Source organism: Chlorocebus sabaeus, chromosome 15 (assembly GCF_047675955.1).
Source record: "Chlorocebus sabaeus isolate Y175 chromosome 15, mChlSab1.0.hap1, whole genome shotgun sequence".
NCBI classification, from domain to species: domain Eukaryota; kingdom Metazoa; phylum Chordata; class Mammalia; order Primates; family Cercopithecidae; genus Chlorocebus; species Chlorocebus sabaeus.
In genome coordinates, this window is record NC_132918.1 from 6,717,991 (window position 1) to 6,745,665 (window position 27,675).

The 27,675-nt window shown below is 35.0% G+C and overlaps 1 protein-coding gene across 5 annotated transcripts in view; it reads right to left on the reverse strand.

Moving 5' to 3' along the window:
* The window catches only part of ATP11B (ATPase phospholipid transporting 11B (putative)), a 133,804-nt gene that overhangs the window by 44,551 nt on the left and 61,578 nt on the right, over positions 1–27,675 (reverse strand). For all 5 annotated transcript variants that reach the window (XM_007971988.3, XM_007971989.3, XM_007971986.3 and 2 more), the window contains exons 11-21: positions 23,338–23,488; positions 22,034–22,231; positions 15,682–15,924; positions 14,997–15,172; positions 13,997–14,065; positions 12,296–12,369; positions 12,109–12,212; positions 8,936–9,117; positions 7,470–7,673; positions 1,851–2,004; positions 520–622 (exon numbers count right to left, since the gene is read on the reverse strand). In XM_007971988.3, coding sequence (XP_007970179.1) covers positions 520–622; positions 1,851–2,004; positions 7,470–7,673; positions 8,936–9,117; positions 12,109–12,212; positions 12,296–12,369; positions 13,997–14,065; positions 14,997–15,172; positions 15,682–15,924; positions 22,034–22,231; positions 23,338–23,488 — 1,658 coding nt within the window. The remainder of the gene's footprint in view (positions 1–519; positions 623–1,850; positions 2,005–7,469; positions 7,674–8,935; positions 9,118–12,108; positions 12,213–12,295; positions 12,370–13,996; positions 14,066–14,996; positions 15,173–15,681; positions 15,925–22,033; positions 22,232–23,337; positions 23,489–27,675) is intronic.

Genomic DNA, 27,675 nt, shown 5'->3' on the forward strand with positions numbered 1-27,675 from the left:
CTACTTGAGATTTTATATTTTTATTGCAGTTTGGTGCAATTTCCTGTCTTTATAATTATCTTTAGAAAGGACTGTAGGATCTTTAGATTCACAAACAAACGGAGTTAACAGTAAGATTCTAAAACAAGAACTATAAGTGCAACTATGTAAATCACAAATTTAGAATTTAAAAAGGATAAAATAACATGTGCAAGTACTTTAAAAGGTACAAAATGGCACGTAAAAATAAAGCTACTTTTATTATGAAAAAGAATTGGCAAAGATAAAATTCACTAATGTGGTATTTATTTCCTTTAAAATCTGAAACTAAAATTTGGAATGAAAATATACTAACCAGTGGGCTTAATTATAGTAAGTTTCTGATGGGGCACACTGTGCTATATTATTACCATGTTGCATTTAGTTTTCATTCACAAATTTGATACCGCACTTTAATCTACAAAAAGAAAATTCAAAACCACCAAGTAATACCACCAACTTTAAAAGTTCAGGAAAAACTTTTCAGGAAAAATCAATCACCTATGCCAACATGGGCTTCTTGTATCATGCTTACGTCATTAGCACCATCACCAACAGCCAATGTTATAGGTTTCTCAGGTGATATTTTTATTAGTCTTATTACCTGAAAGACATAATGAATTAGTTATTTATGACACAATTTCAATTTTCTTGCATTTATATAATCATTTATCTGAAATGATTCTAGTAAGAACACTAATGAAATAAATATTTAATTTTCTATTAGACAATAATATGCACGGAGGTTCATTTTTTTGAGGGTGTCTCCACTAAGATTTTAGAAATGTCTTTCAGAAATGTTATAACAAAAACAGAATTATCTTTGGATTTTATGATGAGAAACAAGAATCTTTTAAATATAGCTTAAATATTTAGAAGGCTTAATAATAGTGTAAAAAAAGACTGCACTTAATTGAACTGTTAGGCAAATGTTTTTAAGAAATTATTTTTTCATTTGATATGAAAGAAGACAATTGTTTCCTCTTGCAATAAAATTGTAAGAATTTTAAAAAATCAATCAAGATTAAATTCAATGAACTCAAAAGAAATGTTTCTTTGGCATTCTTAAATGTACTTTTATAAAGAACCTGGGTATTTGTTCTGTTTGGTCTCCTGTTTTAGTCTCCACAGACTGGGGTACATGAATTGTCATAATATCAGTACTGTAACAAAATTCCGTGAAGCCCAAAAAATTGGATGTCTAATTTATTAGACCTATATGGGAAATAATCAGTATTCAGATGTGCATTGCAAAGGATATTTGTGAAAAATAGTCTAAGACCACAAATTCCAAATTTAGAATTATAAAAAATGTTTATATAGGCTTTCACTTGAATCACATAGGTAGCTAAAATTTAAATATTTCCTATATATAAGCTTTATATTACAAGTTAATTGGCTTTTCAACGTTTTACACTAAAGCTCTATTTATCACTTTATGGCCAAAAGTAACAGAGAATTATCACTTCATGAGAATGCAAGAATAAACGGAGATCAACAGAACCATCAAAAGGTGCAAGTAACTGATGTCTCCTAGGCTCCTTCACTTGCTAAGTAGCTAACTTGGGAAACATTAGTTATCACAGTTTAATTTCTGCAAGATCACAAACTGCTACTCATCACAGGTTTTCTGGGTCACTATGAATAGCTGAAACTCACTCTAAGAATTCCAGAAGTCTGATGTGCATGGTTAAAATTTACAATATGTGACTGACTCTTGGCAAGATTCATATATTGCACACCACCAAATGGAACTATGTAAGGCATTAACTTTAAATAATATGTTTATATCTAAATAGCTTTAAGGGACTTTTTATAACACATATACATACTTTTGCTTTCTGCAGTGGAGCCATACGACAGCATAATACAGCTGAACAATTTCTGCAAACTTCCATAAATAATTTTTCATGCTCCCTGAGTGCAAGAGATAGGCTGGTCCCATCCACTACCAGCCCATGCTGAATCACATGATCCTCTGTAATTCTAAAAGAGAAAAAATTATATTCTCTGTAAGATACTTTGAAGCCGTATTATTTACACTCATATAGAACAACACATTCTTACTGAAAGATGGATCTTTTACCCACAGCCTTTACTGTTACAAGACTTGTTATGTCAGGAAACAAACTGTTTTATTATCTTAAGTTTAAAATTAAGCAGAATTGAGTCACTAATAAGTAAAACAGATAATATTCAATTTTTCTTTTTTTTTGAAACAGGGTCTTGCTCTGTCACCCAGGCTAGAGTATAGCAGCTAACCACAGCCCTGACCTCCTGGGCTTAAGTGATTCTCTCACTTCAGCTTCCTATCTGGGACTATATGCATGAGCCACCATGATTGGCTAAATTTTGTTATTTTAGTAGAGATGGGGTTTCACCATGTTGCCCAGGCTGGTCTCAAACTCCTGACCTCAAGCGATCCACCTGTCTCAGCCTCTCAAAGTGCTGGGATTACAGGTGTGAGCCACTGTGCCCCGCCTAATATTCAATTTTACAACGAAGTGATATAGGTACAGTAATTATATTTTCTAAAATGTGAATTGTAATACATAATCTGAGGATATTCTCCCAAATTGTATGAAAAGTCTTACAAAAATCAAAACATTGTTTTAACATTCAGCAAATCCTAATTAAAATTTAAAAAACTGTATGAAATCTAGGATGTTCAGGAAAACCCATGAGCAAGATTCACCACACGCATAACAAGCAAAGAAAAGAATGAAGGAAGAGTACTGTCTTGCAATAGGAAACTGATGATGGATTGTAATGCCAGATATTACTGTGGTAGAAGATGGATAACACCTCACATGTGGGCATATGCTACTTCAAGTACAGTCTCACTGCTGGAAGGCGGGCAAACTATTTGTTGCCAGGAAGAGATAAGGAGCCTACACCAGAATGTAAATCAACAAAATCACTAAGCACACTATTTTATTAAACTGCTTCCCCCTGCAATTCTTTGGTAATAACACTTTCTTGATGAAGGAAGTATACGCAGATTTACATTTTGATGTAAGCTCCTTTATGTTGTTGAAAACCAGTACTCAGTGCAGCACTGTGCTATATACACCACAAAAAAGCACCAAAGGTTCACAGAATAGCAGACTCTGCTGAGAACTATCCCTCCAATTAAAAATAAGAAGTGAGAAGACTATTAAATAAGCACAAGGTATAAAAGCTAAACATACATTGATAGATTTTAATCTTATAATAAGAAACTTTCATAAGTTAAAGCAATGTCTTTCATAGTATGCCTAATCACTGTTGTGTTGTACTATAGCTATAAAGCAATTCACTTTACACCATAAAGTTTTATAAAATGTATTTTTCTCATTATTACTAATTCTCCAATATCTGAAATCAACACCTATATAGACTACTTTTCTTCCCTATTGGCCAAACTTTATTTGGCAACTTGTGCTGCCTCCAATGTCTTCAGCCTGTCCAAAGCACTACCTGAGCAACAGTCCTCAGAAATGCTAGCAGTCAAGAGTGGGACAGAGATTAGTTTTCCTAGGAAAAGTTCCCAAGGCACATGCAATTAGGTTTTCCTCTGGACAGGCTTCATGAATCACATTATGATCTTATAATCCATGGAATAATATTTAAGAAATATGGAAAAGCACCTACATCTCTGGCACATAGGTAGCATTTACTCATCTCTGTAGCCCTCATGCATCACTACTCTTCATACCCTGTCCCATCTATACCACTCCCTGGCCATACTTTCTAATTATTTCCTTGAATATGCCCTCCTCTCTCTCAGCTCTGGGAATCTGCATGCACTGCCCCCTTTGCTGCCTTTCTTTTTCTGACACAGCAACTCAGTCACCCAGGTTGGAGCGCAGTGGTGTGATCACAACTCACTACAGCCTTAACCTCCCTGATTCAATCCATCCTCCCACCTCAGCCTCCCAAGAAGCTGGGACTACAAGTATGTGTCACCACACACGTCTAATTTTTGTACTGTTTGTAGAGATGGGGTTTCACTATGTTGCCCAGGCTGGTCTTGAACTTCTAGACTCAAGTGATCTGCCTGGCTTGGCCTCCCAAAGTGCTGGGATTATTGGCCACTGTGCCTGTAAATCAGGATTATGAGCCACTGTGTCCAGCCTCCCCTTTGCTTCTTTGTGTCACTCTCTGTCCAGTGAACATTTGGCCCCACAGGAGGCAATACAGTCATTGGTTGTTCAGAGCTCTCCCTGGTACCCCTAGTCTAGGCTAGGCTTCTCTCCTCTGTCTTCCCAGAGCTTCTGTTCTTGCCTCAGATACAGTTCTGTAGGGATAGGACTATGACAGTGTATTTACTTTTCTGTTTTCCCCACACACTGTAAGTATCCAGGGCGTAAACAACACACCTTATGTCTCTGTTCCAAATGCCTAGACAGGTGACAATATATCTTTGTGAAGGAATGGATATATATACTAAAGTTTTCAAAGGTACAAAATTCTTTGTGCGACAGAAGATTTTTATCAAGATTTTTAGAATAGATACTTCCTGAAAATCTGAATGAATAGGTCTATTGACTTTTATGGTTATCTCATAAAATGTATTCCATCAAAAGGTAACTTTAAAATATAACATAAACTTCACATAGCAAGTGCTATGGTTTGAATGTCGTATCCCTTCCAAAATTAACGTGGAGAGTTAACCCCCATTGTTATGAAGCGGGGCCTTTCGGGAAGCGATTAACTCATAGTGGCTTTGCCTTCATGAAGGGATTAATGCCCTGATAAAAGAGGTTTCAGAGATTTGCCCTCTCTTGCCTTTCATCCCTTCCACCATGTGGGGACACAGCAATCCTCCCTTCAGAAGGATGCAGCAATAAGGCGCTATTTTGGAACAGGGAGCAGCCCTCACTATACAACTTGCTGGTGCCTTGATCTTCAACTTCCCAGCCTTCAGAATTGTGAGAAATAAATTTCTGTTCTTTATAAATTACCTAGTCTCAGGTATTTTGTTACAGCAGCACAAACAGACTAAGATGGCAAGCCTAAAATTCACTTTAAGAGTATAGTCTTCGTTTTATAATACAGCTTTTGTACAAAAAAGAAAACAAATACTAATGATTAGCATATTCGTTAAAACCACCTATACACAGAAGACTTAAATAGCCTACATTACAAATAATAATCTTCTGATGACTTTATTATGTTACTAACCACTGCATAAGCTTTACAATTTTCAGCATTTTTTAAGTAGATATTTATTATTTTTATAATCAGAAAAATTTTTTAAAAATTATTTTTATTTTTTAGGTGAGACCACAGTTCACTGTAGCCTTGAACTTCTAGACTCAAGTGATCCTCTTGCCTCAGCTTCCAGAGTAACTGGGACTACAGGTACACCCCACACACCTGGATAATTTTTAAATTTTTTGTGGGGACAGGGTCTTGTTATATTGACCAGGCTGATCTCAAACTCCTGGGCTCAAGCGATCCACCTCAGCCTCCCAGGGTATTGGGATTACAGGCACGAGCCACTGTGCCCAGCCAGAAAAAGTATTTAAAAAGGCATATATAAAGTAAATGATTCTAAGCAATTAATTTCTGTGTTTTAGGGAGTTCATGATATTGCAGTATTTAAATGTTTAAAGAGCCACAATGTTGTTGACATTGTCCCCAAATTGTAGTATAATTAGCTAAATCAATTGTCTTTTTGCACTCAAAGATCCAGTGTGACCCTATTTAAGAGATATTTTAAATAGGCCCTATACAGGCTGGGTGCGGCCTGTATATAATATAACCTATAATCCTAGCACTCTGGGAGGCTAAGGCAGGCAGATCACCTGAGGTCGGGTGTTCGAGACCAGCCTGACCAACATGGAGAAACTCCGTCTCTACTAAAAATACAAAATTAGCCAGGCATGGTAATGCATGCCTGTAATCCCAGCTACTCAGGAGGCTGAGACAGGAGAATCACTTGAACCCTGAAGGCGGAGGTTGTGGTGAACCCAGTGCGCTACTGCACTCCAGCTTGGGCAACAAGAGTGAAACTCTGTCTCAGAAAACAAATGAACAAACAAACAACAACAACAACAACAAAATAACCTTGTATGGTCTTTTAAAAATGTCTCTTAAATAGGTTTTAAAAAGATGAAATCCAGACTTTGGTATCACATAAACGCCTGCATAAAAAATAGAAATATAAAACACTAATGTATATTAACAACTACGGTATTGTCTCTGTGTTTATTTTTCTGGATTAGTATCACAAGACAGCAAACAACAGAAACCTGCAGGAGACCTAACACGCTTACATGCAAGCAGCCCTGAGACTCGAATGAAGCCCTCCCTAGTTTACTGTGAAAAATTAGACTGTGTTAAATGGGGCATCATTTGCCCCCATATGCGGCAAAACTTTGATATGCCCACAAAGCATGGATTTACAAAAAAGACAGAATTTAGAGTATAAATTCTTATGAAATAATCTTGAACAGTAAAATGTAGCTTAATTTCCCAGTTTGGTCATGTTAACTAGATCACGGGTTGGCAAATGTTTCCTGTTATGGGCCAGAGAGTAAATATTTCAATTTTAGGTTTTGCGGGTCGAGGCAAAATTGAGGATATAGGTAGTTATCGAAGGAGAGGAAAAAATCTCAACAAAATTTTCACTAAGTTAAGGATGTAGTGATCATTGAGTATAATTTTTTAAATAAGAGAGGTTTACTAATGAGAAGAATGAAAATATTTCTTTTGGGCAAGGGATAATAGTTTGTTTAACTGGGGTTCAAAGTTAACATTGCAAATGTTCATCTGTTAATACCTATCTGTAACGAGATTTTTACATTTCAATACGATAGAACTGTATGTAATGAGATTTATAATTCATCTTCGAAAATGTCTTTTCAAACAGGTAGCACAGCTAACATATCAATGTATAATAAATAATGCTTTGCCATCTAATTCAAAAATAAAATAATCCCCTATCCACAGTGATTTTTTAAAAAAGTGTAATGTTAAAAGTCCACTTTTCTTTTCTTGTTTTGACATGATAGCCATATACTGACAATAAAAAACGGTAAAATGTCGCGATATGGTGCTATGCATGGCACTCCAAACACTATCACATTATATGTATCTCACTGTGATTTGCAGTGTATCAAACAGCAGTGTGAAGTTGAAGAGAAGTATTTTGTAAAGTCTCTGCTGCAACTACTCAATTCTGGTGCTGTAATGTAAAAGCACTCGTCGATAATATGTAAACAAATGAAAGTGATTGTGTTCCAATCAAACTTTATAGACACTGGAATTTGAATTTCATATACTTTTCACTTCATGAAATATTATTATTCTTGGATTTCTATTCATCTATCAAAAAATGTAAAAACTACTTTTAGCTGACAGGTTGTAAAAAACAGGCAGAGACAGTGGGCTATATCATCAGGCCAAGGGAACTATAGTTTGCTAACCCCTGAAAGGTACGATACAGTTACCTATATTCTTACCTTCTGGCAAGCTGCCTCAACTGTTCAGCACATTCGCTGTCTGATTTCTGGTTTATAAGTTCAAGGATGTTCATGGTTCTATGAAAATGGCCACATGATAAACTCACACTAACAGCTGTTTCATGTTTATCTCCAGTAAGTACCCATACTTTGATACCAGCCATTCTCAATGCTTCAATAGTTTCTCGAACTTTATCTTGTAGTCTGAAAAGAAACAAATTAGTAGTAGAGAATACTTTTATGACTGTATTTTAAGTTAAACTACATAGTATATTTAAGGATAATTCTAAACTCCTTGACCTATGCATGTTATTACATAACATAGCAATATAACTGGAATTTCCTCTCATTAAGAAACATGAATAAACAGATTGGTGATTGGTTAACACAAAATCAACCAATTCAAATCTACAATTTCATATATTAAGAATGTATCTTCAAAGTTGCTATTTATAGGATGAAACTATGTGCTCTTCATAAACTCCTGTTTTATTAGGAAGCCCTACATTTCAAAAAAGAAGATTTTTCTTTTTTTATTTTGATTTTAAAAAAACTCAAACCACTCATATAGTTCAAAAATCAGACTGTAGAAAATACAGGTCTAGCTAATTTTAGGTGAGTCTCAGAAATCTCGTAAGGACAACCAAAAAGTAAATGAAAACCTAGATTTTAAAAATATGCAAACACCCTTAGGTCTAGGTGGTGGAGGTAAACATAACAACAGACTTAATCTGCAGGATTCAATCTCAGAATTCAGCTAAATTTAAGAAACTGTGAAACAGACATTGAGATAGGTGCTGGGAACAAAGACAAAGAATAAATGGACTTCAAGGATTTCATAGGTTAACAGAGGAGAAGTCTTTAAACAAATAATTAAAATATAGTGCCACAAAGACAACAACAGAACTACCTACAATGAGACTTCACAAAGAAGAGAATTTTTAATCCTCTTAGGTGTCAGGAAAGGTCTTACTGGAGTGGACCTAATATCTAAGCTATACTTTATGAATAGGTAGTCACAGAGGGATGGTGAAGGGAAGAATCACCCAGGCAGAAGGCCAACAGAGGCACAAAACAGAATAGTTTTAGCTATAGATGGCATGCAGAGACAGTTTGGTATTGTTGAAACATAAAGCAGAACGAGACAGTGGTAGGAGGGAAGGCTGGAGAATTAAGCAGGTGGTTCAAGTGTTTGCATGACACACTGAGGAGTATTCTAAAGATTCAAGCCTATAAGAAAAAACTATAGAGAGCTGGTTTCTTTCATCTATTTCAGATATCTGGCTAGAACAAAAATTGTACATACTGACTGGGAAAAATTAAGAATTTAGTTCTCTATTTTGACCTTAAATATATTAATTTATCATAGGATGTTAGTAAAGAGAATTTATGCCACATATTAGAACACTTGGTTACAAAAATTCTTATGAGAGAAAAATAATATTGTTTACTTATCTGATACTTACCTGTCTTCTACTGCTGTGGCTCCAAGTAATATCAGGTCTTTCTCTATGAACTGAAAAACATCTGCCAATTTCTCTTCCCGCTGCTGCAAGGCAGTCCTGGCTTCAAATATGCGTTTATCTATTTCCTCATACTCTTTTGATGTAAATTTTCTATATGCTATACACAGAGTTCTTAGCCCTTTCTGAAACAAACAAAAATTAAAGACAAAAATTGAACACAAACAACTAACAGAAAATCAAGAAGTCACTATCAAAATACACTGAGGACCAAGTACCAAAAGTCAATCACAAATCATTTAAAAAGTACCATCACCTAGTGACAGGAAATAAATAGTGTCACAAAGCCCTACTGATCTGAGTCATGGGACACATACACATCTTTCAACTTCTGATGTTTTCGTAAAAAGTTGCTCAAAATAGACCAGGCGCAGTGGCTCACGCCTGTAATGCCAGCACTTTGGGAGGCCGAGGTGGGTGGATCACGAGGTCAGGAGATCGAGACCATCCTGGCTAACATGGTGAAACCCCATCTCTACTAAAAATACAAAAAATTAGCCGGGCATGGTGGTGGGCGTCTGTAGTCCCAGCTACTCAGGAGGCTGAGGCAGGAGAATGGCGTGAACCCGGGAGGTGAGCCGAGAGAGCACCACTGCACTCCAGCCTGGGCGAAAGAGTGAGACTCTGTCTCAAAAAAATAAAAAATAAAAAATAAAAAGTTGCTGAAAATAATTAAGGTCACTGAATTGTAGAATATTAGAGCCTAGAATAGATCATAAAGACTATCCTATTAGTGGTTTTTAAACTGTGTTACATGGAAAGCCAGAAAGTTCTTAATACCTTCAAGGCTGTCGAGAGAGAGACAGCTGCAGGTTCTACCTTCCTGTTTTAACTTACAATTCCATTTTTACCTACTTCATAAAATTTCTAAAGCAAAGGAGACCATAATTTCCTAAAGGTTCACTGTATGACAAAATTTGCCTTTCAAATAAACAAGTCAATAAAATGGTCATTATAAAAAATACTTTTTAGATTTATCAAATAAATGATTTTAAGGAATATATCTTTACCAGTGGATTGGAATCAGAATTGATTATCTGGTTCTACCAGGCTCAAAGTTTTCTTATAGTATTCATCTCTGAAAATTGATATCTAAATCTAAAGACTTATAAAAGTTCCTTTCCTTGTTACATGCATTTTCCTCAAGAAAACCAATAATAAATATTCTTTTTTATTTTTAGAGACAGGGTCTTGCTCTGCTGCTTAGGCTGGGGTGCAGTGGTATGATCTTGGCTTACTATAGCCTTGAACTCTTGGGCTCAAGTGATCCTGCTGCCGCAGCCTCCTGAGTAGCTAGGTCTATAGACACGTGCCACCATGCCTGGCTATGTTTTATTTTTTTGTAGAGACAGGGTCTCGCTACATTGCCCAGGCTGGTCTCAAACTCCTGGCCACAAGTGATACTGCCTCAACATCCCAAAGTGCTGGGATTACAGGCGTGAGCCACTGTGCTGAGCCCCATAATAAATATTCTAACAACAACCTGGAAAGCATAGACTTAAAAATACTATATGACACTATTTAGCAGATTTCCCTTTTTTTTTTTTTTTGAGACGGAGTCTTGCTCTGTTGCCCAGGCTGGAGTGCAGTGGTGCGATCTTGGCTCACTGCAACTTCTGCCTCCTGTGTTCAAGCGATTCTCCTGCTTCAGCCTCCCAAGTAGCTGGGACTACAGGTGGGGTTTCACTCTGTTAGCCAGGATGGTCTCAATCTCCTGACCTCGTGATCTGCCGGCCTTGGCCTCCCAAAGTGCTGGGATTATAGGCGTGAGCCACTGTGCCCAGCCCTATTTAGTAGATTTTTAAACACTGCCATTCCCTGACTTATAAATGACCCATACCTATAAATGTGCTTCTTTTAGTTGATAAAGAACCATCTGTTATTAATACACGAATTCATTCTATAACAAATACTAAGCACGAACTATTAAAATGGTGATAAGGCAGAACCATGTCTTTGTTCTCACAGATGTTACAATGTGGTGGATAAACTGGAACATAAACAATCAGGAAACAAATAATGGGGAAAAATCATAAACTGATAAAGAAGGCAGATGAGCAGAGGTGAGTGTGGAGTATACATTTACAGAAATGCAAAAATGAGAGACCATGAAGTTCTAAGACTGAGAGAGAACTGTAAAATAATTTTGTTATTTACATGAATGATGGCTCTTTGTTTTAATAAGATTCCTCTATATTTTTAAATTTTGTAAATAAGAGAGATATAATTCACATACCATAAAATTCACCTCTCAAATAGTACAAATCAGTGTTTTATCGCATATTCACAGAGTTGTGCAATTATCACCACTACCTAAATCCCATGAGTACTCTCCTTTTTCTCCTTCCTCCAGCCCCTGGCAATCAGTAATCAGCTTTCTCTGTGAATTTGCCTATTCTGGATATTTCATATAAATGTATTATTAACATATAGCCTTTTCTGACGGCCTCTTTCACTCAGCATCATCTTTTCAAGGTTCACCCATGTTGTAGCGTACATCGGCACTTCATTCCTCTTAACAGCCAACTGATATTCCGTTATATGGATATACCACATTTTGCCTATCCACTCATTAGTTGGACATTTGGGTTTTCCATTTTTATGGCTATTGGAAATAATGCTGCTTATGAACATTCGTGTATAAGTTTTTTTGTGGACATGTTTTCAGCTGTCTTGGGTGTACACCCAGGAGTAGAACTGCTGTGTCATATAGTAACTCGATGTTTACCTTTTGAGGAACTTAGCCAAATTATTTTTCAATGTGGCTGTACCATTTATAATCCTACCAGCAATATGTGTATAAGGGTTCCAGTTTCTCCACATCATTAGGATTCCCCTATGTTTGTTTAATAAACACTCTTTTAAAATAGTGTAGTTTAAGTAGACTTTGCAATCAGAAATGCCTTGACTGTAGAATAGGTTTGAAGAGAAGATATATTTTAGCTTGCGTTAAAAGCGTTAAAAGTCAGTTTTCATAAAAGGAATGTGGAGCCAACATGCAGTGTAACACAACTGCAGAATTTCCATAATTTTTGATAAATTATAAGAAATAAAGTCTGAAATCTTTCATAAATATATCTTTTAGAGTTTTTTAAATCATAGAAATTTGCACTCACCAAAGCAAATTCATCTACATGAATTCTGGTTTTTTCTATTTCTCCGCCTATACATTTAGGGAGAATTGATGACTCAGCTCCTTTAGCAAATAATAACTTCTCACCTACAGACAAAAAAAAAAAAAAAAGAGTTATCAAACTCTTAATATTACATAAATAAAAATCCATGAAAGTTTAGATTGGTTACCTGAAGGTGCCTGAACAATTACACTCATTCTCCTACGATCTGAATCAAATTCCAGAATATGAAGCAGTTTGTACCTAAAGAAAAGTAAGAAAGACAAAAACTTTACTTTTTAAAAATAATATGAAGTGACTATATGGAAATAATCTATATATAAGATAAAATGGCTAATTTAGAACAAGAATTAATCACATTTTCATGATAGGTTACAAGACATTAATAACAAAACAGGGAAGAAATAGAAGAGACTGACACTGAGTAATTACCAAATGCCATGTATTTTACATACCTTATATCGTTTAACAACCAAGAGAAGCCAAGAAAGTAGGTCTTATCTCATTTTTATAGATGAGGACTATTAACCACAGAAAGATTAAGTAATTTGCCTGAAGTCACGTAAGCTTGTGAGTGGCAGAGCAAAGACTGGAATCCACATCTGCCCAGCTCCATGTTTTTCTGACTGAAAAAGGTAACTGATTCTCAGTGCTTTTTTGTGTCCTAATACACCTGACAAACACAACACACATTAATATCAAAGGCTCATTATAGCAGTGACTGTGAACCTGGGTGTGTGTGTGCAGGGGTCCATTCCCTTGTGCCTCTCTAGGGAGCTGTAAAAGAATTTGTGTGGCTACATGAGGTGTGGCTTAAAGTATTCCAGATGAATCTTACACAGTGATTTACATATGAAATCTTCACACATCTCAAAGAAAAACAATGATTGAATATGGTTTGTAAGTTGATGAAATAAGCTAGACAGACTCTCACATAAAAGTAGCCAAAGAATTGGCCCTATTTAGTATGGAAAAGCATAGTTTGGAAAAGCACAGCTGGAATTGACATATGATCAGAATTGCTAAAACCATGAAAGGAGTAAGTATATTAAGCATGAACTAATTTATCAAAGAATGGAAAAACTAGATACAGACAGCTGTTCCTTCATGTATGAAAGATAAAAATCACAGGAAATATAAGGAAAGTTTTCTTTATTCACCGAGTAGAAACCTACAAAACTCATTACCCAGGAGCATCTAAAAATAAACATACAAGTAAATTCAAGAATCATTAAGCTAAAATATAGATGAAATATTCCAAGCAGACTATTGTTATAACTATGATGAGATACAATATAATGTTAACATCATTCTAGAACAGAGTTCAGTAACTTTTTCTGTAAAGGGCCAGAGAGTAAATATTTCAGGCTTTGCGGCCATATATGGTCTCTGTTGCATATTTTACCTCTTTTTAAAACAACCCTTTAAAAATGTAATGTGGGCCAGGCGTGGTGGATCATGCCTGTAATCGCAGCACTTTGGGTGGCCAAGGTAGGTGGATCTCTTGAGGCTAGGAGTTCCAGATCATACTGGTCAACATTTCCACTAAAAATACAAAAATTAGCCAGGCATAGTGGTGCATGCCTGTAATCCCAGCTACTTGGGAGGCTGAGGCACAAGCATCACTTGAACCTGGGAGGTAGAGGCTGCAGTGAGCCAAGATGGTGCCACTGCACTCCAGCCTGGGTGACAGAGCAAGATTCTGTCACAAAAACAAACAAACAAACAAACAAACAAAGTAATGTGATTTGTGGGCTGTAGAAAAACAGAAAATAGGCCAGATTTGCCCTGTGAGCCACAGTTTACTGATCCCTATTCTATACTATATACACTTAACACAGAGAACATTCTAATATATGAAAAAAATTACCGTTCCAGTTTTCCAAGTGTTTTAACTTCCATAGTTTCTTCAGAATTGCCGATAAACACAATACCAATCCTAGACATTATAAAGATAAAAAAGTGAGACTTAAGAAATAATACTGCATATTTCACAATGTCACTATAGCTTAACTTGAATAAAAACATTTAAAATCAAAGTTTAAAATGCATTTAAAAATATTTCCTTTTAATATCACTACTTTGGTGCCAGGAGTGATGGCTCATGCCTGTTATCCCAGTACTTTGGGAGGCCAAAGCGGGTTGATCACCTGAGTTTAGGAGTTCAAGACCAGTCTGGCTAACATGGTGAAACCCAATCTCTACTAAAAATACAAAAATTAGCCAGGTGTGGTGCCCTGTGACTGTAGTCCCAGCTACTCAGGAGTCTGAGTAGGAGAATGGCTTGAACCCCAGAGGCTGCACTGAGCTGAGATCACGCCACTGCACTCCAGCCTGGGTGACAGAGTGAGATTCCATCTCAAAAAAATAAATAAATAAATATATATATATATAGACACACACACATTTATATATATTATGTATACATTTATATATTATATATATTAACATTTATATATTATATATTCACATTTATATGTATTATATATATTCTTATATTCTTTTATATATATAAAAGAATATATATACACATACACACATATATACTTTTAAGGACTAGAAGGATTAGAAGGATCAGAGTAGATGTAGTACAACATATACACAAGCATTTTTCATAAATTCTATTACACAGATTTTTATAGTAATCAGACTTTCAAAGAGATCTTAAAAAAAGAATACAAGCTTGATAATAAAATGACTTCAAATTGTCATTTAAAATTTAAATTGTACTTCTATTTTTATGTATCTATATGAATTCTGACAACTTAAAATGATGAATTTATGTTTGAAAAATTTAAATTATGATTCTAATATTGTTGCATTTATTTAAACGGTGTTTTTCCGAAGATCTGGAAATCAGACTAAATTACCTTGCAGCAGCTTCTACTAGTGCCTTTTCATCTGGTGAAGATGCATAGTACTCCAACTGCGAGGGTGCCAGATTGGATTGCCAGGGACCATCACCAATACAGTCAGTCTGAACATTGCTAATCTGTACAGTGTGACAGAGACTGACTGCTTTAAAGAAGAGATCATGTTCTTTAATCTGTAAAAATGTAATTCATATCCATGATAAAAATATCATTTCCACATACCATTTAGGAAACCAGAGGCAAAATTCTAAGATCTAGAACAAGAGTGCTACAACCTTGATTGCCTGAATAATAGTTGGTTGTTTCTGCCTTCAAAAAGTAAAATGTCACATTTGCTTAGGACCCTTCGACATGTGAGCATCTTTTTAGGAGGTACAACCAAATTGCAAGTAGAGGGGAACACTTTTTTATAGAAGAAGTGAGGTCTCAAAAACTATTAAATAAGTTTAAGCTCTATTTTTCAAAGAAAGTCTTCTTCACTTCAAGGCAGTAAGGACTTTTCTTAACTATGTTCCATTTAAATACTCAAAGAGCTAAGGCAGACAAGTTAAACTGTCTGATATGAATTTCAAATATATATTCCTTGCTCTACTGACACAAACTTTTTTTCCTGCAACTCATCAACTACTGCAGAGAATTATTTCATATGAAACCCTTATTTATTAATTTAAAAATTACTTACCAGTTCAGTTTCATTTTCAGGACTGGTTCTGAAAGAGGAACTGGTTGTAAGATGGGATAAGTTGTTAAGATGGGATAAACTACTAAGATAAGGTAAGTTTCCTTCTGAAGAGTCTGGGGTTGGTCCTTCGGGTACAAGTCTACCATTGATTTCTTGGTATTTCATGCCATTAATTGAACATTCCCGAAACTGCATCTCATTTTCTGTCAGTGTACCAGTTTTATCTGTAAACACGTACTCTACCTATAGAGACAGCAAACAAAAGAAAATAAACCTTTGTGTTCATGGACCTATGTTAAGCAAGAAAAAAATCTCTGTCCTTGCTCTCCTGAAGTCAAGTTTATCTATTAATATTGATATATGGATGCTGAGATTCTTATAATCCAAGCACAATTAAAAAAAAAAAAGATGACAAGAAAACAGGGTAACACAAAATAGTTTAAAGCTACATAGATTTTGAAGTTTGTGGCATTTTTATGTACATGTTTATCTCTAGAATTGACAAGAATTTGGTATTAATGCTTCTTTTCTGTTTCTTGGCTAAGGTATTTTAAGTAGTAGGACTCAAGAATTATCTCTAAAGCAGGGCAGAAAGGATGCTTAATAACAAAGAATGTGAAAGGGTATCTGGGTGAGGAGAAATAGTGCAGGGCTGGGAATAGGAATACACAATGACAGCAACAGCAATACAAGAAGGTAGAGGTGTGAATTGTCTAAAACAGAGAGAAGTTGAAACTGAGGACAGAAAACAAATTTAGAGAAAAAAATGAATGTGTAAAAGAAAAAAATATTTTTAAAAGCAAGTAAGACAAATTATTTAATTACTTTTGGAGGCTAATTCCAGAAAAATTACTTTAAAAGAAGGTACGTCCATGACAAAAGGAGGATGTAATAGTCAAGTCTTGATCCAACTAGGATCATCATGAAAATTTGATTACTGCAATAATGACTTGAGAAAGAAGTCCTTTAAAAAGGGATGTAGAAATCACAAGAAAAGAAACAAGCTATAGACAAACATCCCTTATAAAGAGATGCAAATCAAATCCAGAAACATATAAAAAGGGTTATATACTACAAATATGTGGGATTTATCCCAGAATTGCAAGATTGATTCAACATTTTAAAAAATTAACGTAATCCATCATATTAATAAAATGGTACCTGGCCTTCATTTTATTAATAAAATAACCACCAAAATAGGTGCAGAAAAAAGCATTTGATAAAAATACAATACCCTTCATGATAAAGGCATTCAACAAACTGGAATAAAAAGGAATTTCCTCAGCCCGATAAAGGGTATCTATAAAAAACAGCTAACATCATACTTTATGGAGAGAGACTGCATGCTGTCTTCCTAAGATCAGGAATAAGACTGCTTTTGTCACTTTTACTCAACATTGTACTTAAGGTTTTAGCCATGACAATTAGGCAAGAAAAGGGAAATAAAAGTTAACATGATTGGAAAACTATCTCCATTTGCACATATGAACTTGTATACAGAAAATTCTAAAATATCCACTAAAAAAAATAGAATACATAAGTTCAGCAAAATTTCAGGATAAAAAGATCGATATCCAAAAAGAACGGTAGGGTTAAATTTGGCAGAAAATTACTTTAGGTAAGTTAAATAACTTACCTAAAGTCAAAAAGCAAATAAATGGTGAAACTGGAAATAAGAGCTAGAATACCTTATCTTTACTATTTGATATTAAATGTTGCCCAGTATCTATAGCAATGTTGAGTTGGAAGTTAAAGGTAGATATAAAGACCCCATGCAAGTTAATTAAAAAACACCCACAAGTGTAGATTAGAAAGAATGAGGGATGAGTTATAAAGAAAATATATAAGATACATTAGCAGTCAAACAGAAATAATACTCCACAGGTTACTAGATACTAGAATACAGACTGACCTATCAGTCATAGAAGATTCTTTAGAAAAAAGATTAGATGGTAGGGATGGATAAAATAAATTAATTTTGATTAATATATATATATATATATAAAATCAAGAAGTTTAATCTTTTAACTTTGGTGATAAACAGGTCACCACTGTAAACCTTCCTAAGCGTTGTTTTTTTGGATAATACGGAAATGAAAGAGCATAGAAGAGTACGAAATAAAGTAGATTTCATTGGTATAAAGACAAAATAGGAATAGAGGCAATACACATACATGAAATACTTGTAGTTTCAAAAGCAAAAAGAGAGGCTGAGAAAATCAGTAATTAAATAAATAATCACCAGAAGTTTCTTAAAGACAAAGCAGGCCGGGGACGGTGGCTCACACCTGTAATCCCAGCACTTTGGGAGGCCGAGGCAGGCGGATCACCTGAGGTCAGGAGTTTGAGACCAGCCTGGCCAAATGGCAAAACCCTGTCTCTACTAAAAATACAAAAATTAGCCAGGCATGGTGGCAAGCACCTATAATCCCAGCTAGTTGGGAGGCTAAGGCGAGAGAATCGCTTGAACCTAGAAGGTGGTGGTTGCAGTGAGCCGAGATTCTGGGTGACAGAGTAAGACTCCGTCTCAAAAACAAAAACAAAAATAAACAAACAAAAAAGACAAAGCAGACATGCGTATGCCTACACAATGTGGAGTTCCAGAAAAACAAAAATTCTATCATGAAGGAAAAAGGAGGTGAAGAGAGTTGAGAAAGAAAGGTCAAAGGTAGATTGGAAAAAATTTATTCAGAAAAGTAAAAATGGGCCTTTAGGCCTTAAATATATAATACATAATTAAAGAAATGTGACATTAATTTTTAACATAAATTATTAAGGCCTCCTAAATGTTACTAAAAATAAATGCATCAACTTGTGGTTAAATATGATAGGTTGAGCACATTTAATTACCCCTGGTTCTCTTAAAACTTCACCATGAGGATAAAAAAATAGAAAAAGAACAAAAAAAAGGTAAAAAAGTCAACATGAGAGGGAAGATTGACACAAGTTTGGAAGATGGAAAAGGAGATGAATGAGTGGTAACTGATTTACCAGAATTAAGAATCTGAAACCCAAGCGATGAGGAAACCCATTCTCAGAAACTCTCAGGAAGTAGACCTACCAGCTAACCCTGAATGTGGGAGTACAGGATGAGGCTGAAAATACAGGCTAGTTTAATTCTGAAATCTCTTTAAAAGTTGCAAACTTCAAAATGCCCTTCATTTATTGGAGTAACAGCTGGAAGGCTAGTAGGCTGAACCAGACAGAATCTGGTCTCTGCAGACAGCTGAACACAGAAGTAAGGCAGCACACTAAAAACAGATTTCCAATGGCCAATTCTAGTAGTCATAAGCAGCAGAAATATTACCTGTTGGGCCTGTCAGTCCATTACCTTAAGGTGTGGCCCACTGAATCAATAGCTTCTGATAAGCATATTAGTGGTTTTTTTTTTTTTTATAGACAGGGTTTCACTCTTGTTGCCCAGGCTGGAGTGCAGTGGCACAATCTCGGCTCACTGCAACCTCCATCTCCTGGGCTCAAGTGATTCTCCTACCTTAGCCTCCCAGGTAGCTGGAACCATAGGCACACACCACTGCACCCAGTTAATTTTTGTATTCCAGCTAATTTTTTATTTTTTGTAGAGATGGGGTTTTGCCATGTTCTCCAAGCTGGTCTTGAACTCCTGGGCTCAACTGATCCACCCCCCTTGGCCTCCCAAAGTGCTGGGATCCCAGTCTTTCGTTTTTGTTTGTTTGTTTGTTTGTTTATTTACTTTATTTTTGAGACATTATCTCATTCTGTTGTCCAGGCTGGAGTGCAGTGGTGTGATCACGGCTCACCGCAGCCTCGACTTCGTGGGCTCAAGTCATCCTCTCACCTCAGCCTCCCGGACAGAGCACTTTTACACTTGAAATGATAGCCAAAGATTAGCATCCATTTGAGGATCACTCCTTACATAAAAGGTAGAATCTGAAACAAATTATAATCAGTTCTGCTGTAACACTGTCTTGAAAAACACAAATTTATCCCGATGCAACTGATAAAATGAGGGACAATTTAAGCGTAATCAAAACTTTGCTCAAATTTTGCCCAAACCTCAGTTACTAGCTATCTCAGTTCACCATGTGTTATGAGTCACACTCATCCACGTCTGGTATTACAACCTTCCCTCTGATTTCAGATAACCTTCCTTCTAACACTTCACAGTAACACATAAGTTGCAACCCTTCTGATGCCTATCTTCCACAGGCAAACTTCAGGTCTTTTCCAGATAAGTGCCATATTTATTGCAGTATTTGCGTATTCATGAACAATTTGGCAAGTGCTGCTTTTATTAGGTTCCTATCTTTTAAAAAATGTATCATTAGGCTGGGTGCAGTGGCTCACGCCTGTAATCCCAGCACTTTGGGAGGCTGAGGTGGGAGGATCACCTGAGGTTGGGAGTTCAAGACCAGCCTAACCAATATGGAGAAACCATGTCTCTACTAAAAATACAAAATTAGCCGGGTGTGGTGGCGCATGCCAGTAATCCTAGCTACTCGGGAGGCTGAGACAGGAGAATCGCTTGAACCTGGGAGGTGGAGGTTGCGGTGAGCCGAGATTATGCCATTGTACTCCAGCCTGGGCCACAAGAGTGAAACTCCATCTTAAAAAAAAAAAAAAAAAAGTATTATTAATGTTTTTGTGTTCTACCCCTAATCCCATTCTCTCATAAACCCTGTGGCTTTAACTAATCAATTTTGCATTATGCAGTGAATTTTAGGAATGCATATATCACATTATAGCAGAACTCACTGTTCTGGAAAATGCACTACAAGCAAAGACAATACAGGGGGCAGAAGAAGACGTCAATTGACTGTCATTAATATACTAGGGGAGGTACAAGAATAGATTGTGCTCAAGGAACGGGATAAGAGGCAATTTTAAAAAACTATCCAGAGAATACCAAAATATTAGAAATTAAAAATACTATAGCAGAAATAAATCTAAAGATACTGAAAAGATAAACCAGAGGCATTCTACAAGAAAGTAGAATTATAAAAACAAATAAAAACTGAAAATTGAAGAGAATTAAAGGGTCAATGTAAGTGGTATGACATGCAAATAGTTAAGTTTCAAAACAAGGGAAACACAGAAAGACATGTTATCAAAAAAAACAAAAAACAAAAAACAAGAAAATTTCCTAGAATTGAAGGACATGTGTTTCTAGGCTGAAAAGACTCACAGAGTTAACTGCCAATGAAACAAAACATAAAAAAGGAAAAACCAACACCAAGGTACACCATCACGAATTTCACAACTATTGCATAAGGAGATCCTAAAGCTTCCAGAGATAAAACAACAGATCATACATAAATAATTGGGAATCAGAATGGAACTGGATTTCTCTAACAGCAATACTGGAGGCTAGAAAACAATAAAATCCCTTAAAATTTCTGAAGATTTCAATCTGGAATGCAATACCAGCTAAATTATTAATCAAGTGTGAAAAGAGAATAAAGATATTTTCAGATATGTCAAATTTAAAAACATTTTCCTCTCATACATCCTTTCTCAGGAAGTTGTTAGAAGATATACAGCACCAAAAGACAATAAGCCACAGGTAGGAAGCACATGGGATGCAAGAAAGAGGAGATCCAAAACAAGAGAGAGGTAAAAGAATGTCCAGGGTGATGGTAAAGGGAAGTCCAGAGTGACAGTTGAGAAGCAAGCCCAGAAAGAATAAAAGAATAATCCAATTGAAGCAGAAAGGTGGAAGCCTCCAAAAACACTGCCACCAAAAAAAAAAAAAAAAGAAAAAAGAAAAAAAAGGAAGGCAGGGAGGAAGAAAGGAACTCCTAGATTACCTGATATGTTTGAATATGTAGACAGATGCTGCACATATTATCAGAGACTTGTTTGTGGCATATGGAAATTAAGGAAATGAAAAAACAGAGCAATTAACTCTTGGGAAAACAAAATATATAAGAAGGGAAATGTAATTATGGTATTATAGAACACACCTATAGAACTGAGAATTAGTGAACAACATTAAAACAATCATAATAATGTTAATACAAATATTTATTAAATCCAAAATTGTGATATGATAATATTAGGGGGCTATGGAGAAGCAAAGTGGATATGTGTCTGGGTATGTGTGTGTGAAAAGTAGTGTAAGAGCTATGTCTTTATATTCCATAGTAGATAATGTCTAAAACTCAAGAATAAGAAAGAATATCAAATAGAAATATAGTGGTAAATAACAAAAGAAACAACTTAGGGTTTAAAAATTGGGAACAGCTAGGAGTGGAGCAAAGGAGTGCTGTTTTAGGTATAAGCGTCATAATATCTCGTTACATTAATCTTTGCACATGTATTGCTTTGATAAAAATAATAAATTAGAGAAACAAAATATTAGGATCATTTTCACCTGTCCAAGCTCTTCGTTCAGATCGGAAGTATTGACTTGAGCTTTCTGATCTGATTCTTCATGATACAGATCAAGATCCCAGCCAATAAAAAATGATCCAAGAAATTTCTGCATTTCAACTGTCACATATAATGAAATTGGAATGATGAAATTGTAGAGAACCAAAAAAGCAAGGAAGTCTGAAATAAATCTCAGAATCTAGAAAAAAGGAAATAATTGTTTGATAAGAAAAAATACACTAGAATTTCTTCAGTATTATTGATGAAAATTACCAGAAAGTTTCATGTCTACATAGACTATCAACTATATTCTGAGGTAAATAGTCTCATGAATTGAAATCCATTTATTGAATTGTCTAACATTACATTTCCTCTGGTTATTGTACTGCTCATTAGAATCTTGATGAAGGAAATGATGAAAAGGTTAAATTCAAATAAGTTAATTTGTTACTTTCAGAAGCTAACAAAAAGCCTGGTATGACTGAAACTACCTTTGGCAAAATTATAATATCTGGAGTGTACTTATCCCATTCTACTATTACCCTTCAAAATCAGGTGACTACTAAAAGTTGAGAGTAACTTTACAAAGTTATAAAATAATTGTGAGGCTAAAAGTGCTAGAAATTAAAACTCTTAAGTACAGATTACATAGGAATAGCCTATTTTAATGGCTTTAGTGGTTTCATATTTCAACATGCATTTGTGAAAGGAAATGTACCTAATTGTGAATGATATTAAAAAATGACCCTGTGATTATTTGCTTTATAGTCTCTTGAGATCCAAATTTGTCTTCCAATACATAGATTTTAATCTAAAGTGAAATTTGGAGAACAATTATTTACCAAAATTATAGGTTAAATTCTCTTGGTAGTCCATGTTTAATCAATTTAAAACATACGACATAATTTGTATATTAGTTCATATGAAGACTGATAATAAGCATCCTTGAATTAAGACAAAATGAAAAATACATCCATTTACTCTTTGATTCATTTATAAGACATAGGGAAGAGAAAACTGAGTTTGTAGTATTATTAATGTGAAGTGCAAAGATAGACGGATTTAAAATTTTGTGACCTCTTTGAACTATTCAAGTCAAGCCATAGGGAATACAACTTTTTATGCTGTAAACTACAAAAAGCTATCAGTACAAACATGCTGGCTTCTCTGTATCTGCAATACCATTTTTGTCACCCTTCAGTTTTAGGATTACAGTGGTCTCTCCTATCAGAAGTCGCTACCAAAGCACTAACTGTGCCAAATAATAGTTTCCTTTATGATACAGTCAATAACACCATAAAATACCTTACTGCTATTTCTTTGATGTTCTGTTTTTTGGTTATACCAAGGTTCATCCCATTTTTCTTCAGTTTGCCATGTATACTTCAAGATAGTGCTGATGACAGCTTCAGATATAAGAATTACTAGATAAATTATCAAAAATGTATTCATTGACCTAAAGGAAGAAAAAGAGAATATAAAACATACAAATCATTTATTACTATATTCATTTGCTTGAAAATTAGTACTTGTATTAGAGAGGATATTAAAACACAGAAGGTACTACTGTAGCTATTTTAAAACACAGTTTTTGTTTTCAAGAAATAACCATTAAATAGAATTTATTTATTAGCAATAAAAGAACCAATACACACAAGTTACAAGCCTATTTAATATAGCCATGTTACCATTCAAAATGCTTATAGTAAGTGACGGTTTTAAGTCAGTTATTTTTGCCATAAGTAATTATTCTAAGTTTTTTTTTTTTTTTTTTACATTTTCAGCACCCATCTTAAGTGTAATAGCTAAAAATAACATTTGTATAGCATTAAAATTTTATAAAATGTTTGTCACATCTACTACCTTACCTAATCTATATGAAAACCCTTAAAGGGGAAATTATTACACACTTTTAACTGACAAAGACCAAAGCCCAAAAATAATTCTGTAAATTTCCCAAAATCACGCAAGTCAGGAATTGACTTCAGAATCCCTCTTCTCTTTACTAGGTAAGCCTAATGCCACATGTCTTTGATTTTAAGTTTAAAAACATGTATTATTAATACAATTAAAGGAACTCATCATTGTAAATGCAAGTGTATACAAAACAAGCGATGTTATAATGAACTCTCACATCCAACAGATACTGAGGGAAAATGCAAATCACAAGCTTTGTAAAAACCCTTAAAAGACTGAAAAATGCCTGAATTCTGATTTTTCTCCCTAGGCCTTCCATAATTTAACCTAATCTTATCTATGGAATAAGTCGATTCCACCATGTTCCAATGTAAACTCTATATATTCTGCAGTGACAGTAAATAAGGAACATAAGAAAGGAACTGGCTTTTGTTTGGTTATTATGTGTTAGGCATAGTATTCAGCACTTCACCTACAGTACTGCTAGCACTTTTATACATGAGAACACTCGGATCAAGAGAAGAAAAAAACTGGTCCAAAGCCCCACAGAGCTAGTAAGGAAGGGATATGCCATTCAAATCTACATCTGTATGACTCTAAATTTTGACCTCTTTTCACTAAACTAGTCATGTCTCCTTGTGGCAACAAAATGCCTGGTTTATTTCCATCTTTCTTTGCTCATGTCTACCCTCATTAGACATATTCTCCTTTTTCCTGACATTATTAACCTATTTTTCAAAATTTAACTCAAAATCCATCTCCTTCCTAAAGTCTGTCCTAATTACACTGGTTTACATTCAACTTTCCCTTATTTAAATTTAAAACTAGTACCACAGCCCCTATTACCTAATTTTTTTTACTGCGTATTAGTTTTAACTTTCAACTTGAGTGAAATCCCCAAAAAGAGATTGAATTATATCTCAGAAAACCTACTACAGCAACAGATACGCAAAAAAGCTGAATAAAGATTTCTAGGACATTGGGCTGTTGCCAGTTTTTTGCTGTAACAAATAAAGTGGCTATGAACATTTCTGCTTGAGTTTTTGTGACAGCATAAAATTCATTTATCTGAGTTAAATGCTCAAGAGTGCAACAGCTGGGTCATATGGTAAACACGCTTAGTTTTATAAGAAACTTCCAAACTATCTTCCAGAGTGGGTTTACTATTTTTAATTCCCACCAACAACATATAAGAGATTCAGTCTCTCCACCTCCTAGCCATTTAGTATTATCACTATTTTTATTTTAACTATTCTAATGGGTGTGGTGATATCCCAATGTGGTTCTAATTTGCTTTTCTCAAATAGGTAATGATGCTGAATATCTTTTCATGTGCTTGTCATCTGCAGCTTTTCTCTGGTGAAATATGTATTATGCATTTGGTGAAATATGAAATATGTCTTTTGCTCATTTTCTAATTGGATCACTGAATTACTGTTGAGTTTCAGAGCTCTTTATGTTTCCAAACGTAAAGCCTCTGAAAGATTTGTGGTTTGCAAATATTTTTCCCCAGTCTGTAGCTTGTCTTTTCATCCTTTTAAGAGGGCTTTCCACAGCACCAAAGTGTTTAACTTTGATTAACTACAACTTATTAATTTTTTTGATTGAGGAATTACACTTTCAGTGTCATGTCTTCTAGCTCTTTGTCTAACACTAGGTCCTGAAGATTCTGTTTTCTTCTAAAAGTTTTATAGCTTAATGTTTTACATTAAATCTATGTTTCAGTTGAATTAATTTTTACACACAGTGGGGATTTGGGTTTGTTTTGCTATGGATATCCAATTGTTCTAGCACCATTTGTTGAAAAAGATTATCCTTCCTCTATTGCATTGCTTTTGTGTTGTTGCCAAAAATCAACTGGGCCTATTTGTGTTGGTCTGTTCTGGGGTTCTCTATTGTGTAACACTGATCTATGTACCTATTCTTTCACCAACACCAAATTGTTTTGATTACTGTAGCTTATATAGTAAGACTTAACATCAATAGCAACTCTTCCCACTTTTTCATTTTCAAAACTGTTCCTTTGCTTTTCTATCTAAATTTCTGAATAAATTTTCTACTTCTACAAAAAAACTTGCTGAGATTTTTATAGAAATTGCATTATACCTATTAATCGATTTGGGAAAACTGGCATCTTTACTGAGTCTTTCAACCTATGAACATGATATATTGTTCCATTTATTTAGATCTTTGATTTCTTTCCTCAGTGTTTTGTGATTTTCAGCATAAAGATTTGTATGTATTTTGTTAGATGTGTACCGAGGTTGTTCTTTCTTTGGGGAGCAACTGTAAATGGCATTGTGGTTTAAATGTTAATTTCCCTTTGCCACTGATGTTTCTGTTCTAATGTAAGTATTTAGTGCTAGAAATGTCTATACTGCTTCAGCTGTATCCCACAAATTTTGATATACTGTATTTTCACTGATATCCAAGTATTTTTTAAAATTTTCTTTAAGATTTCCTCTTTGACCCTTGGATTATTTAGAAGAGTTCCAGTTGTTCCAAATCTTTACCAGTACTGGGAACATTTAGTCTTTTCAATTTTTACCATTCTAGTAAGTCATGCATTTGTCTCTCCTTATAGTTTTGATTTGCATTTCTCTCATGAGCAATGATGCTGTATACTTCTTTATGTGCTTACTGGCCATTTAAGTGTCTACCTTCCACCTTTTGCCCATTTTTTTAATTGGCTTGTTTCTCTTTTCATTGTTGATTTGTAGGCAGCTTTCTGTGTATGTGTGTTTGTGTGTGTGTGTACACAAATGACATATGTATCATTATATACTCAGGATACAAGTCTTTGGTCAGATATGTTTTCAAATATTGTCTCCCAGTTCGTAATGTGCAGGTTCACTTCTTTAAATGTTTAGCCTGATGAGCAGAAGTTTTTAATTTTGAGAAAGTCTAAGTTATCAATTTTTTATTATATTTGTTGTATCCTAAGAAATCTTTACCTACTCCAAGTCATAAAGATATCTTTCTAAGTTTTCTTCTAAAAGTGTTTTTTGTTTTGTTTTGTTGTTTTAGACGGAGTTTTGCTCTTGTTGCCCAGGCTGGAGTGCAATAGCATGATCTCGGCTCACCATAACCTCCGACTCCAGGGTTCAAGTGATTCTCCTGCCTCAGCCTACCACGTATCTGGGATTACAAGCATTCGCCACCATGCCCAGCTAATTTTTGCATTTTCAGTAGAGACAGGGTTTCTCCATGTTGGTCAGGATGGTCTCGAACTCCCAACCTCGGGTGATCTGCCTGTCTCGGCCTCCCAAAGTGCTGGGATTACTGGCGTGAGCCACCACGCCCGGCTCTTCTAAAAGTTTCATAATTTTAGCTTTTATATTTAGGTCTATGACTCATTTTCAAAACTTTTTGGAGTACAGCATAAGGTAGAAGCTAAGTTTCATGTTTTTCTCATTTGAATATCCAACTGCTGCATCATTTGTAGAAAATACTAATTTTTTTATTGAATTGACTTGTTACTTGGTTGAAAATCAACAAACCCACACATGAATGGTCTACTTCTCAACTCTCTATATTATTCAATGTTAACACCACACTGTAATTACTGTAGCTTTATATTAAGTATTAAATCAGGTAAGGTAAATCTTTTAGCTTTCTTAAAGAGACTGTTTTCGCTGTGCATCTGAATACGCATTTTGGCTATTGCATTTCAATATACACTTTAGTATTACCTTGTCAATTACTACAAAAAGATTGCTGTGATTT